The 13,623-nt window shown below is 37.1% G+C and overlaps 2 protein-coding genes across 3 annotated transcripts; both read left to right on the top strand.

Moving 5' to 3' along the window:
• The first annotated feature begins 1,362 nt into the window (after nt 1-1,362).
• On the top strand, nt 1,363-5,194 carry LOC112187972. The gene is made up of 3 exons (XM_024326958.2): nt 1,363-1,513; nt 1,595-1,777; nt 4,694-5,194. Exons 1-3 carry the CDS (start codon nt 1,471-1,473, stop codon nt 4,993-4,995), a joined length of 528 nt encoding a protein of 175 aa, XP_024182726.1. The 5' UTR covers nt 1,363-1,470; the 3' UTR covers nt 4,996-5,194.
• Nucleotides 5,195-6,795: 1,601 nt separating this feature from the next.
• Nucleotides 6,796-13,390, top strand: LOC112187971 (3-epi-6-deoxocathasterone 23-monooxygenase CYP90D1). Of its 2 annotated transcripts, XM_040514029.1 has the most exons (9): nt 6,796-6,818; nt 7,823-7,981; nt 8,228-8,552; nt 9,075-9,224; nt 9,401-9,646; nt 10,264-10,353; nt 10,457-10,642; nt 10,753-10,874; nt 12,972-13,390. In XM_040514029.1, exons 1-9 carry the CDS (start codon nt 6,811-6,813, stop codon nt 13,069-13,071), a joined length of 1,386 nt encoding a protein of 461 aa, XP_040369963.1. In that variant the 5' UTR covers nt 6,796-6,810; the 3' UTR covers nt 13,072-13,390. The 2 variants fall into 2 exon arrangements, with proteins under 2 accessions (XP_040369963.1, XP_024182725.1); XM_024326957.2 differs by lacking the exon at nt 6,796-6,818 and having other exon boundaries at nt 7,533-7,981.
• The last annotated feature ends 233 nt before the right edge of the window (nt 13,391-13,623 follow it).

Genomic DNA, 13,623 nt, shown 5'->3' with positions numbered 1-13,623 from the left:
ATATTCTATATACTATTGCGAGTTCTTGCATATCTTTTTTCATGGATATGCCATCTGTCTTGACTCTCAGTCGTAGACAGTGAGCTGCATCTTTCAAGCTGGTGGTGAAATTTGGGAAGCAGTTGAAATATGTCACTTGATCACATAAAGATGCTTCAAGGGTTCCCAACAGACTAACTTGGAAGTCTGTTAACTTGTTGTCCTGTAGAACACACATAACCGAACAGTTTATGCCTTCACGAGCAAGCAGATTTATGCCTACTTGGACTGCTCCAATATGCATAAATTGATATTTTTTTGCTTGAGCTCTGGCAACTTCTGAAGGAGTGACAAATAGAAGATCAGTCTCTCCTTCTGCTGTAGCGGGGGTTGTAATTTCCTGTAGTTTAAAATAATGGCTATCCATTAAATCAAACTTTCCCCTCTTGTAGATTTGCTTGAAATCTAATTTTGGAATTGAGGAATTTTTTACCTCTTGTTCGATTTCGTTGAATTCGAACTCTTCAGCATTTAGGAGTTGTACTCCTTTTTTTCTTTCCAAAGATGCTTAACATCTTGATATCTCTTCTTTCCGGGTTTTCATACCGGATACTAGTCTGACTAGTAGATGGTTCCAGAAAAATCATGTTTGGAACAAGATTCTTATCTGGTTTTTCTAATGGTTTGAATCCATTAGCTTTCTTTGTTTTTACTGTAGGCACTTTCTTGTCATTCAGTATAGTTTTCATAGAATCTAGAGTTTTTTGCTGTTCATTGATTTTTCTACTGACGACTGTCAGCTTTTCTTCTTCCGTTTTTGGAAGTTCCTTGATATAATCCAGTTTGTTTTCCAATATTTCCAATTGGTGGATTATAGCAGGTAATTTTTCTAGATGATTTTGACATTTAGATAATTCTAGTAACAGCCTTTGATATTTCTCATCAGATGAATTAATATAAAATTTATTTTCTCTAATAACAATTCTGACATTGTCCCCATTAAGGAGGTGTTCTCCTTTGAGCTATTCTTCAAATTTACCTGCCGAGTTCTCTGAACTGATGACTTGATGCACCCAGCGTCCGCAGTCATGTCTAATCCTTGCGCACTATACACCAATGAGGTCTAATTAATGAATAATATTTACCATCCCAACGATGTGTAACAACCAGATTCAAGCAAAATTATTGGTGAAAAATAACTCACCCACTCGTGTGACCTAATTAACTGTCCTACAAATTTTTATTCAATGCTAAAAGAACATAAAAACATCCGCAACAAAGTTGCGAATGACACTCTCTTGGGTGGGCCTTTGATACATGACTAAATTTTTTTTAGAATATAGACCCGGGAAATGAACTAAAACCGGAACCGTTTCCAACCCGGCCCGTTCATAAGTAATAACCCGATTGCCCAGAAAAGTTACTAGACTACAGTAACCAGCAAATAATGTAAATCCAAGTCGGAGTTAACGCAAAGGAGTAGCAGCGACGATGAGCGAAGGTCCGAAGCTCTACACCAACAAACCCAAGAAAGGTACCTCAATTGCAGAATTTTTTTTTTTTTGTTAAATTCCCATCATCTATTCATTGTTTAATTGGGTTTTGGTGGAGACAGCACACCTGAAACAGTTTCAAGATCAACAGATTTTTGCTTCATCACCATCATCAACAATGCCCTCTTCTCAGTCCTCCACTCCACCACCACCGCCTCCGCCGCCGCAGCTCCCCAAAGAGTCGTTTGCTCGCCGCTACAAGTTTCTCTGGCCTTTGCTCTTGACTGTCAATCTCGGCGTCGGAGGTACGTATGTTTCTCTATATTTTACTCAACAGCTGTTTTTGTTCCTTCTTCTGGTATAAGCTTTGATTATCTGTGTTGCTCATGATCCAATTGTTTCGCATGGAAAAGCTTAAATCTTTTGGTGTAGTTTCTTTTTTTATAGGGCCAATTTCTTAGAGCTGTATGTGTGGGATTATAGACAGTTCACTTGTATTAAGTGGTCACCAAACACTAATTACAATCAAAATGTGTAACTACTCTACTGACATTGTTGGTTACGCAGTATTTCCTAGTTCCTACAATGACTTATAGTAGTAAGCAGTTTCTCAATCTAATAGAAAAAGTAAATGAAGAAGAAAACCACTATAAAATGTTTCACCCTATAACGGAGTATATCTACCATTGTAGGCAAGTGCCTCTCGATTGTATTAAGTAAATGGTGTATAAGCATAAACTTCAAATAGCTTAGGCGAATCTGACTTTTCTTAAACCTCTTCCCCTTTTCACATTTTGTACTATATGATAAGAGATGTTTTCAGTACCGTAGTTTATCTTTAACTTGGTATAAATAGGTTACTTTTGGATGTTAAATTTTTTATAATAAACTCTGTACAGTTCCCCCCCTGTATAGTTATTAATGCTCAAAGGGGACTGGGGCTGTTAAAGGGTCTACTTAGATTGTTGCTTATGTGGACAGAACAAAGTGGGCATGATGTTATTGTGTTGCAGTAGGAGTTTAACTTCTCTAGTTCACTACAAGAATTCTTCAAAATTTTTTATTTTTGAAAATATTCTGGAGGGTGAAGTTTAAAATGCCCATACTTGATACTGTGGTAGCTTCCCACTTAAGCTTCAAATTTTCAATAGGAAAAAAGTTATCATTATATGATGGATGATTAATGTTGAACTTATTGGGAAAATGCTACATAAATATATAAACAATTTAAAAGTTGCAAGGTACATATGATACTTGTGGTTGTACTGTTACTGTTGTGCTAGAGATCTCATCATCAATACTCTCTCTCTCTCTCTCTCTCTCTCTCTCTCTCTCTCTCTCTATATATATATATATATATATATATATATATATATATATTTGTGTGTGTGTAAGGGGACAGACTTGAAAGGGAGTGGTAAGAGATATGAGAGAAGTGTCACAGCAAATAAATATGTCAGATCAATTGTTGTGTCCAAAAAGAATACACTAGGTTGTGGAACTAATGTTGGGATTTTGCAAGGGTTAGTTCAAGGAGTTATATTTTGAGTTAGTGCTGGATGTCTATTTTTGTTTTGGAAAAGGGAGGGCTTTCTGTGCCATCCCTGACTTTCACATATGCTCAAGTTTTGTAGATATTACAGCTTCATCCTTTGGCTTTGGGCATCAATTTCTCTTGGGTTCGAGATAATTCTTTGTATGCTATTTCATTGGACTGGATGGCTGTTGCCTCTTAGTTGTCTGTATCCTCTTTTTCAAAGTTTTCTTATGAGATGTTTTGTTTAGCTGTTCTATTGATGAAGCATCAGTGGACACCCCTACTTTGTACCGTCCTACTTGTGTAAGTTGTGTTTAATAAAATTTTGTTTATTTGAAAAAAAAGAATCCAAATATCTTTGTTTGCTCGACCAGCACAGAAGGTCTTGTTGTTAGATCGTAATCTCTGTTGACTTCAAACAAATGTTGAGTTACAGTTCCTTATCTGCTTTTATTCGCAACAGGTTAGGGATGATTGTTTTAACCCTAGAGCTAACAATCTAAATGGGTATATAGAATGTGCATTACCCTAAAACTTGGGGGTTAGGGATTTGTTCCTGGTATTGATGTTAAGGGACATATTCCAAACAAACATTATGACGACAGCTTAGAGAGGAAGATACCTCATCAAAACACGATTGCTGCTTTCCCATTGTTCCTTTTGTATTCAGAAATGTGTATTTGTGTATCAATATGTACACAGAGTAAATGAATGTATTCAGTTCAATATCAGTAGCTTGAAACCGACTTTGATGTTTGTTATGGAAGAATTATTTGGACAATACATTGTTTAATTAAGCCCAACACATTACTTGCAGAGTAAGTAGTGTAATGTGAGTCCGGTAATCCTAATCTAACAATGAATTGTTGTTGAAAGTGGATTGGATGCCTATCTACTTGGCTACCAAGTAAAGCTAGTCTTAGGTCTGCTTTGTCAATCACCAAGCTATCTTGGTTCCATAAAGAGGTTGCATCCATAGATTGATCAAGGGGAAGATCTATAATTACTTCTTAAGGTTAGTCCTTTGGGGTTTATTGTTTATGGTTAAGCATGTTTATGTTGACAAATCAATCATTCTTTGTATCCTTATTTCGAGTATGTATAAGAATTAAGTTTCCAGGCTTCCTATTTCCTGCATTAATTGATATGTGTGGAGGTATACTAGGGAGAATCTTTCTCAATCTGTTCCCCCACTAAACAAGGAAAGAAAGTAGAAGAAAACAACCTGCATCATGAATTTTATCTAAAGGAACCAGTATGAGTGTAGACTTATAATAAATTGGATGAGTATAACTTCTCTTTTCCCCTTTTCATATGTTGTACCATATGACAAAGACGTTGTGATTTGCCAGTATGTTCATGTTTCAGTTGGTAAAATTCTGAACCTGCTGCATTCTCTGCTCCTGTTTGCAACAAATTAGGGATGGTTATCTCGTTTTCTTATAAGTGGGGTTAAGTGGGTACATAGAATTTGCATTACACCAGCACTTGTAGGTATGGACACAGGATGTGTGTCTGGCATAGTTGTTAATGAACAAGTTCAAAAGAAGCATATTTAAGATTTTGTTTAGAAGAATGCTGCCATACCTTATTTGCTTTTTTCTTGCATAATTATAGTAATCAGTGATGGACTCCATCCTGGACAATTTGATTCTTAGTTTGATGTAGTGCACTTAATTTGCAGCTTACTTGTTCATGCGGACGAAAAAGAAAGAGATAGACGTGGAGGAAGAAGTTACTACTGCAGTTTCAACTGTTGCCCAAACAACTCCTACTACTGAGAAACCCCTACCCCTGCCAACCATCACAGAGCCTGTGAAATTGCGAGAACCAATCTCAGAGGATCAACAACGCGAAGTTTTCAAGTGGATTCTGGAAGAAAAAAGAAAGGTTAAACCAAAGGATCCTGAAGAGAAGAAGCAGATTGATGAGGAGAAAGCCCTTCTGAAACAGTTTATCAGAGCAAAATCTCTTCCAAGAATCTAATTGTTAAAGCTTTGTTTTCAAAAAGGAAAACTACCACAAAACAAGGGTTCTCAAGTCATTCTTTGTTTCTACTCATTTTGTGGGATTGTCTTAAAATGGATCATGTCTGCACAAGTTTAGTAGTCGTTATCATTTGATGAAAGTTTGAAACTCTTATTGACCTGGCTATGTGATATTGAAGTCCTCTGATATGCAACTATACTGTTCTCCTTCTGAACCTTGAATGTACAAATATGACTTTCAGATTTGAGACTCGACCATAACAAAATGAGCCAAGAACATTTTAGGAAACCAATTCACTATGATAGAAAGGTGAAGGTAAACAAAACAAACTTATAGTATGCATATACTGTATAGGAAATGAACTATTTTTTTCACTTTGGCAAGTCTTCTTCTGAAGTGAAGCTTACTGCATAATTCTCCCTTCCTTTCTAACAAGGTCAGCTATGGTGACAAATACCATCTCTCTCCTTGTCATTTTTGTTCGTCTCTCATGCTATACAATATTTTCACTGGAGCAAAAGTATAGCATTTTTCTCTGGCCTTTTTTGGTTCTTATTTTTTTCCTTTACAAACATTGGATGCGAACGTCTTTATAACTTAAGGTCGCCTAATGCGTATGAAGACCTTCCAGAAAAGGAGATGGAACCACTAAATGTGCATGGTACGAAAGTAGCCATACAATGCAAGCCTTTCTATACCCAACCAAGTAAATCAAGGATTAAGTTAATACAGTACTTTTCAATCTCCAATCAAATTTTGTTTGCTAGAGGCATACACGTAGACTACTGCAGAATATACAACATACTTCAAAAGATCCCTAAACTGCAAAGCTTTAGAGGATAAACAAACATATCTAAAATATCCTCTTAGATTCTGAAAGATAGAGTGGAAAATTAATGAGGGAGCGGATTATTAGCAGAACAATTTGATCAAATGATTGTCTGTGGCTAAAGTATGCATTAGTTTACATACAGAATGATGATTGAAACCTTACTAAAATATTGAATCTGCAAGATAATCACAAGTTAGGTAGTTTGGACATGGGAAATAAAGCAAGGCTGCATAGAAAACAAGGGCGAGAATAGCCATCATTAGAATTTGATATCGTTAAGCAACAGTCAAGGGAGATTTAGAAAGCTAAAGCCTAAAAGGATGGGTTCATACCAAAAAATGCTTAACAATCCAACTATTATTGAACAATTTTGAAGGTTAGCAGAAAAAAGTAACACCGACAAAACGACTGTTCTATGCATGCATCCTTCAACAAGAGTCATGTACACCTCAAGAAATGCAAGAGAGTTGGAAAAACAATATAGTATCGTATAGCATTTTTTTCCCCTTATGGTCACATGGTTATATGGCTTGTTTGTTCATAAGTTCTGCACCAAAAATAGAGGTCCATCAGCTTTTACTCTCTCATTTTCATCACATTTGAGGACCCTTTCTTGTGTTTAAGACAGTTTAGTCATTACAGAAAAAGACAGCATTGCCTATACTGGCATACTCAACATCTTTCATGAAGAGGCTAGGGATTTATATAATGATTAATGAAAGATTATTTTTGTTAAAGAGACGAGGGCAAAGCACATGTGGCTTCTAGGCCCCTACCATATAAAATGAGAGGAAGGATGGGAATGAATGGGACTTGAGAGGTTGGCCTAGCTAGTTTGTAGTTTTACACAGAGAGAGAATGATGATGATGATGATGGAGTAGTGTGGTTGGAGTTACTAAAGAGTCTCACATGAGCGCACGAGGCCACCCAGCTGAGCCTTCTGCATAGGGGGGCCTGTCTCAAATCTACAAGATCAATCATGGACTTGTGGGGACTTCTCTCCTACTTGATTTCTATATGTACATATATTGTAAGCTTATCATGATAGTCATGAAACAATTTTGAGTTCTTTCTGCTACTTGTGCATCACAGAGAAAACTACTGGTAGAATAAAATAAAGATAAAAATATTTTCTGCTGGCTCCTTGCGTTGGCACCTTGTAAGCCAACCTATAACATTAATGTTCAAGTGGTTCAATCAAAATTGACCACAGCTTAAAGCACTTGGATTAGTTTGAATTAGTGAGGGAGGGTAAGGAAATGAGTTAAGATTGACATAGATTATGAGTCAAAGCTCTATAGGACTTCTCGCATAGTGAGACCTTTCTGATTTAAACAAGTTTGCAACTCTAGTGGTTATGAACTTTTTTTTTTTTTGGTGAAAGGGCGGTGCACAGCCCTCGAGCCTGGGTGGCTTAAATTGAAACTTAAGTGCATTTACATTCCAAGTCTTGAGTTTGAATTTTCCCCATTTTAATATCTTCTTTTAATATCACTAAATATGAAATAGATGTACTTAGAAATAAAAAAATCAAAGCACTTGCTATGATTAGTCAGACCAACTCAGAAAGCTGGCCTGGATAAACTTTCTAACTGGGTGAAGTCTAAAATCAACTCGTGTGAGAAGTCTCCAGGTAACTTTAACAACTTATATAGTTGCCAGAGAAAATCCGTCTTAATTCTTATAGGTTCAAAGCCTAGATTATGCATATCTCCCAAAACAATTTTATTCTTTGTTAAACATTCTCTCTCTCTCTCTCTCTCTCTCTCTCTCCAGCACACGCGTGCACCGTTGCACGTACACATGCACATTCATTCTTCTGCAATCACAACCATGATTAGGAATATTATTTAAGGCAGCAAAGCTAGCTTATATATAGAGAAAAGAGCGTACTTCATTTCCAAAATGGACATTTTGTTGCTGATTGTACTAGTCTGTAGTACTACCATATTCTTGTCCACAGTACTAATTCTCTCCAGGAACTACTTCAGGTTTAGCCCAGTCTGTTTCAATATCAGATCATCAAAACACAGAAGACTCTCACTTCCATTAGGCACTCTTGGATGGCCGTTTCTCGGCGAAACCATTGAGTTTGTGTCTTGTGCTTACTCTGATTGCCCCGAGAGCTTCGTCAATAAACGTCGCCATAGGTAAGTTCTCAAATTATTGATAAAAGCAATTTTACTTTCTCTGTTTCTCATGCAGAGCATATAGCTGAGTTAGCTTCTTTTATTAGCATGCAACTCATGTTTATGGTTGAACTAATGAATATGCTTTATTGGTTTGTTGTATACATAGCAAAGAACAAACCCAATAAGCATTTTTCAGTGATGATTAAATTATCAGCTTCATGTTTCAGCTACTTTACTTTTTGAGCTTATTTCGAGTGTTTCTAGGTATGGAAAGGTGTTTAAATCACACATATTTGGGAGTCCAACTATTGTTTCAACAGATGCAGAAGTGAGTAAGTTTGTTCTGCAAAGTGATGCCAAGGCTTTTGTTCCATCTTACCCAAAATCTCTCACAGAGTTGATGGGGAAGTCTTCTATATTGCTCATCAATGGAAGCTTGCAAAGAAGAATCCATGGACTCATAGGAGCTTTCTTTAAGTCTCCACACCTCAAAGCTCAAATCACCAGAGACATGCAGAAGTATGTCCAAGAATCAATGGCAACTTGGAGAGATGACCTTCCCATTTTCATTCAAGATGAAACCAAAAATGTAAGTACCTCATCTCTCTCTTTCCCAGCTCTACTGGAGAGAATTTTATCTTGAAAGTCTGAAATTTGTTTCATTCATCCAAGTTCAAGTTGACTTTTTGAGAAGAGTTTCAATAGACAGAAGAAAAATCAAAAGATGCCATCTCTCTTGTATGTATGTGGCTTCTTCTATTCTTTTTTTTTTTTTTTTTTTAAAGGATGGCTTCTTCTCTTCTATCTCAAAAAGTTTTATGGTTAAGTAAGTGCTCCATTAAACACTTGGGTTAAAATTTGGACAAGTCTCTTTCTCTCTCTTCCTCTCTTTGTGATCAAAGGAATCATTGATGTTTGAATTTTATCTGTGGCTTATACTTTGGTTAATTATTTGAAGAATATGATTTGCTAATGAGAAAGCTAACCAGTTGTCAAGGGGGTTCATAGTAATTTTGCTTGAATCATATTGTCTGCAGAATGAGATTCATAATCATGATGTTTTTACTTCCTTTACAAAAGTTACCAAGACTCATGTCCTTTTTATCCCCAGATTGCATTTCAAGTACTTGTCAAAGCATTGATTAGTCTGGATCCTGGTGAGGACATGGAGTTTCTAAAGAAACAGTTCCAAGAATTCATTGCTGGCCTCATGTCTATACCCATCAATATTCCTGGAAGTAGACTTTACAGATCATTACAGGCAAGTAAACTATCAACAGGGTCGTTTTTATTCACTCTCTCAAAAAGTCATTACGCACTCCAAATTCTGGATTTTATTATTTTGTATATTTGAGTGTGAATAACATTGCCTGTGGTTAAACTTCTTACTAATTTATAACATTGTTGTAATGATGATTTTTGCCATCCTAATTTCAGGCCAAGAAGAAAATGGTCAAGCTAGTCCAGAAAATTATACAAGCTAAAAAGGAGAGTGGGATCTCCAATGTTTCCCAAGATGTGGTGGATGTTTTGCTCAATGACACAAGTGATCAATTAACAGATGATCTTATAGCAGATAACATGATTGATATGATGATACCAGGAGAGGATTCAGTACCACTTCTTATGACTCTTGCAATCAAATACCTTTCAGATTCCCCCACTGCTCTTCAACAGTTAACGGTACACGAACATCCAGAAGTACTAGTACTTAAAGTTGATTTTCGAACTTTTAGGCCTTACTTAAGTACCATAGATCTTCCCAGTGCATTACATATATCAGATTCAGGAATATCACACTGATACTTTTCAAATGAAATTACAAATTCATGGTCATGAATCAAATATCCTAGTGGTACATTAGTATAAACTTATTTGGGTTGATCAGCCGCATGAATACTACTAAATAAACCAGCCCACTTTTGAACTTTTTGGAACTTTGTGACATTCAAGTCCAACTCTTTGACTACTTTTATCTGTGCCAATTTTGTTTTCGTTGTCGTTTTAGTATATTTACGTTCCACTTGTGGCTGTCATAGCCTCATAGGTTTCTAGGGGAAAGTAGAATTCTAAGATATGTGCTGCTCCATTTTGGTTCGTTTGTCCTCACTATGGTATATGTCTTCATCATGATGATGAAATTAAGAAGCACATATGACAATAATAGTATGCAGAATCATACTTTATGTTCTAATCTGCTAGAGGAAAAATACTAAACAATTCCATACTGATTAGTACCCCAAATTTTGATGATCAAATTGGCTGTGGTCTTTTAACAATTGAAATCTTGATGAACTCAGAAGGAGAACATGGAGTTAAAAACACTCAAAGAGCAGCTTGGAGAGCCATTGTTTTGGAGTGATTACTTATCCTTACCATTTACACATAATGTAAGTAAATTATTTATACACACACCTCAAATGAACAGTCTTCAAAAACTTATCAGAGTCTATTTATGTAATCTGTTCTTTACACTTGTAATTCTGTATTCAGGTGATTACAGAAACTCTAAGGATGGGAAACATCATAAATGGGGTGATGAGGAAGGCCATGAAAGATGTTGAGATAAAAGGCTATCAAATACCAAAGGGGTGGTGTGTCTTCACATACTTTAGATCAGTTCATCTTGATGAGAATAACTATGATGGGGCTTATGACTTCAATCCATGGAGATGGCAAGTAAGGATTAATTGATCACCAGTTCACCGTACTATATATCTTCAACTTGTTCTTACTTTTTTCTCTTTGATTTTTGAGTAATGGATTAATTTGAGGGTACTGATCTTTAGGACAAAGACATAAGCAGCTGTAACTTCACTCCGTTTGGAGGTGGACAAAGACTTTGTCCTGGGCTTGACTTGGCTAGGCTGGAAGCTTCCATCTTCCTACACCACTTTATCACTCAGTTCAGGTATATACAAATGGGAAACTTTTGCAAACAGTACACAAAATAAATGCCACTAATAATTCGTATACATAATGTTTCAAACCGATCATTTTGGTACATGGACTCTCGATACTGACCCACTATGTAGACACGACGTCAATGACGCCGTTAACTCTAATATCATTATGCATTTGTCAAAGGGTAATTTAGTACTATCACACTCTGGCTCATTTTTCTCTCTCTCTCTCTCTCTCTCTCTCTCTCTCCCCCCCCCCCCCCACATGGCCAAACCCAGAAACCTCGACCCCGGCGACGACCGCATCTCCTCCACCCTCCAAATCCATACCCACGAAACTTAACTTCTAATCTCAGCCCCATCCCCACCACCGATCACCACCACAATACCTATGCCCATCTCCGGATCCACCACATCTGCCTTTGTCAACCCAACAGTTCTCACTCCTTGCCTGGCCTTCAACCTCGCCTTCTCTATCACCGGAAACTGATTCCACTATGGTTTTATGTCATGTATGACCAACATATTATCTCCTCTTATTCTTCGAGCAAAGCTTTGGTGCTCTCTTCCCGCACTCTCATCACAACCTCTTAGGACTTTCTAGCAAATTGAGATGTAGAGAGAGAGAGAGAGAGAGAGAGAGAGAGAGAGAGAGAGAGAGAGAGAGAGAGAGAGAGAGAGAGAGAGAGAGAGAGAGAGAGAGAGAATCACTGAGATGAAGGTGAGGAGAGAGAAATTGGGTCTGAGAAGATGGGTATGCGTGTGATTGATTGGTTTTGATGATGAAGAAGAAAGATTCAATTGGAATTGGGGTTTTGGATGATGAGCTACGAGATGGATTACAATCTATTCAGTCGAGGTCTTGGGCGGCTTGGTGGCGGAGCAAGTCGGGTTCTGGTCGGGGAGGACCGGAAGAGGCGGTGAGAACCCAGAGTTGTTGTAGTTGTTGTTGAACACTGGGATTAGGATTATGAAAATGGTTGTTGATTCAACATAGGTCAAAAGTTGTGGTTGTTGATTCAGTAGAGGTGAAAAGTTGTGGATTGATTAGATTGGAATTGCAGAGGTGATCGGGATTGGGAGGGAAGAAGAGAGATGGGTGCCCTTAGTGTGAGAGAGAGAGAGAGAGAGAGAGAGAGAGAGAGCTGGGTGCCCATAGAAAGAAAGCCGGGTGCTTAGAGTAAAAATAAATAAATGAAAAGACCATATTACCCCTCAAATTAACGACGTCATTATTGTCGTGTACTGATAATGGGTCGAGTTTCAGATTTCATGTACCGAAATGCTTGATTTGGAACTTTATGTATAAGAATTATTAGTGACATTTACTTGGTGTACTGTTTGTGAAATTTTCCCTATACAAATATCAGAGTCACTCTTCTAGTCTTCTTGAGTAGTGCCATTAACTAAATTTTAGATGTTTTTGCATCTATGGGAAATTTATTTTCAGCCTTTTTAGTCTTCTTGAGTAGTGCCATTAACTAAATTTTAGATGTTTTTGCATCTATGGGAAATTTATTTTCAGCCTTTTTCTGTCATTCACCTTTACATACTAAAGATACTTCCAACCCTTCTTTGCTATCAGCAAAATGTGATTGGCTTCACATGGGTATCCATGTGTGAGAAAAAGACAGAATGCAGGTGCCCTAATTCTGAGGGAACAGATGATGTTCCCTAGACCTAACTCCCAAGTTTTAGTGCACATGTGATTCACCAGATTGATTAATTTTCAGTCACTCAATTTGAGGTCACCTCTTCCTATGCATAATATATCAAATTCCCCATACCCAAGGGAACTGAGAGATTTCTTATCCCTCAATTTGTCTAGTTCTTTTATCCACCCACTTCACTAGGCTTTGAATTTTGCAAGATTTCTCTACATAAGACTAGTACTTGTTTCCCATATTAATCGTAATAATCAAGGCTTAATTACAGCACCAAGTTTTCTAGTTTCAACATTGCTCTTCTCCCATGAATACCAAGAAAAATCACTTGCTGTTATTTAAATCTGTTCCTTTTTCTTTTCTTCTTTTCCTGCTTCTCACAATATTTTACAAGAGTCAAGAGGCTGGAATATTAAATTTTGTTCTATAATTTATATGCAGTTGGGTGGCTGAGGATGACACAATTGTAAACTTCCCCACTGTAAGAATGAAGAGGAGGATGCCAATCTGGGTCAAAAGGAGAAGGGCCGACCAGTACTAAACAAACAAAAGTTTAGGTAACTTGTACACAAAGGTACAAAACAACCGGACATGAAAAGACAGAAAAAGATCCTTTGTTTGGCCCTAGCTTGTGCCCTCGTGTGGGAGGGCATCACAAGGCCACAAGCTGACTCATTTTTGTCCTCTTCGATAGTGTTGTTACACATGTAGACCAAAATATAAAGCAATATATGACATTTGAAACCCACTTGATTTTTGCACCATTCATTTCCTCTAGCTAGGCAGCTAGCTTTATCACTTTCCTTGTACAATGTGATAAATGAGTTTGATAATTCTGAGGGCTAAATTGCTTGTTTATACATAGTTGAACCAATGACTCTCAACAAGTTCAATTTTCTTGGTGATAGGAGAGTCAGATAAGACGAGATATAGAGAATAAATATTCTGATAATCTATTCATCTTAGAATACAATCGACTTCATTCTTAAAAAAAAAAGAATACAATCGACTTACGTCTCTACTCTCTACCACAAAAAAAATAGGTAAGTATATATAATGGTGGACTACGGGTTACGCTTGTTGCTGTTTAACA

Source organism: Rosa chinensis, chromosome 2 (assembly GCF_002994745.2).
Source record: "Rosa chinensis cultivar Old Blush chromosome 2, RchiOBHm-V2, whole genome shotgun sequence".
In the NCBI taxonomy this organism is placed as follows: Eukaryota; Viridiplantae; Streptophyta; class Magnoliopsida; order Rosales; family Rosaceae; genus Rosa; species Rosa chinensis.
This window is presented reverse-complemented; position numbering and strand designations above follow the sequence as displayed.

Excerpts from the sequence above, each read along its gene's own strand:
- LOC112187972 (XM_024326958.2), top strand. The coding sequence starts at position 1,471 with ATGAGCGAAGGTCCGAAGCTCTACACCAACAAACCCAAGAAAG. Across the intron at positions 1,514-1,594 it reads CACCAACAAACCCAAGAAAG|CACACCTGAAACAGTTTCAA; the intron begins GTACCTCAATTG and ends TGGTGGAGACAG. Across the intron at positions 1,778-4,693 it reads TGTCAATCTCGGCGTCGGAG|CTTACTTGTTCATGCGGACG; the intron begins GTACGTATGTTT and ends CTTAATTTGCAG.
- LOC112187971 (XM_024326957.2), top strand. The coding sequence starts at position 7,737 with ATGGACATTTTGTTGCTGATTGTACTAGTCTGTAGTACTACCATATTC. Across the intron at positions 10,354-10,456 it reads CCTTACCATTTACACATAAT|GTGATTACAGAAACTCTAAG; the intron begins GTAAGTAAATTA and ends TTCTGTATTCAG. Across the intron at positions 10,643-10,752 it reads TCAATCCATGGAGATGGCAA|GACAAAGACATAAGCAGCTG; the intron begins GTAAGGATTAAT and ends ACTGATCTTTAG.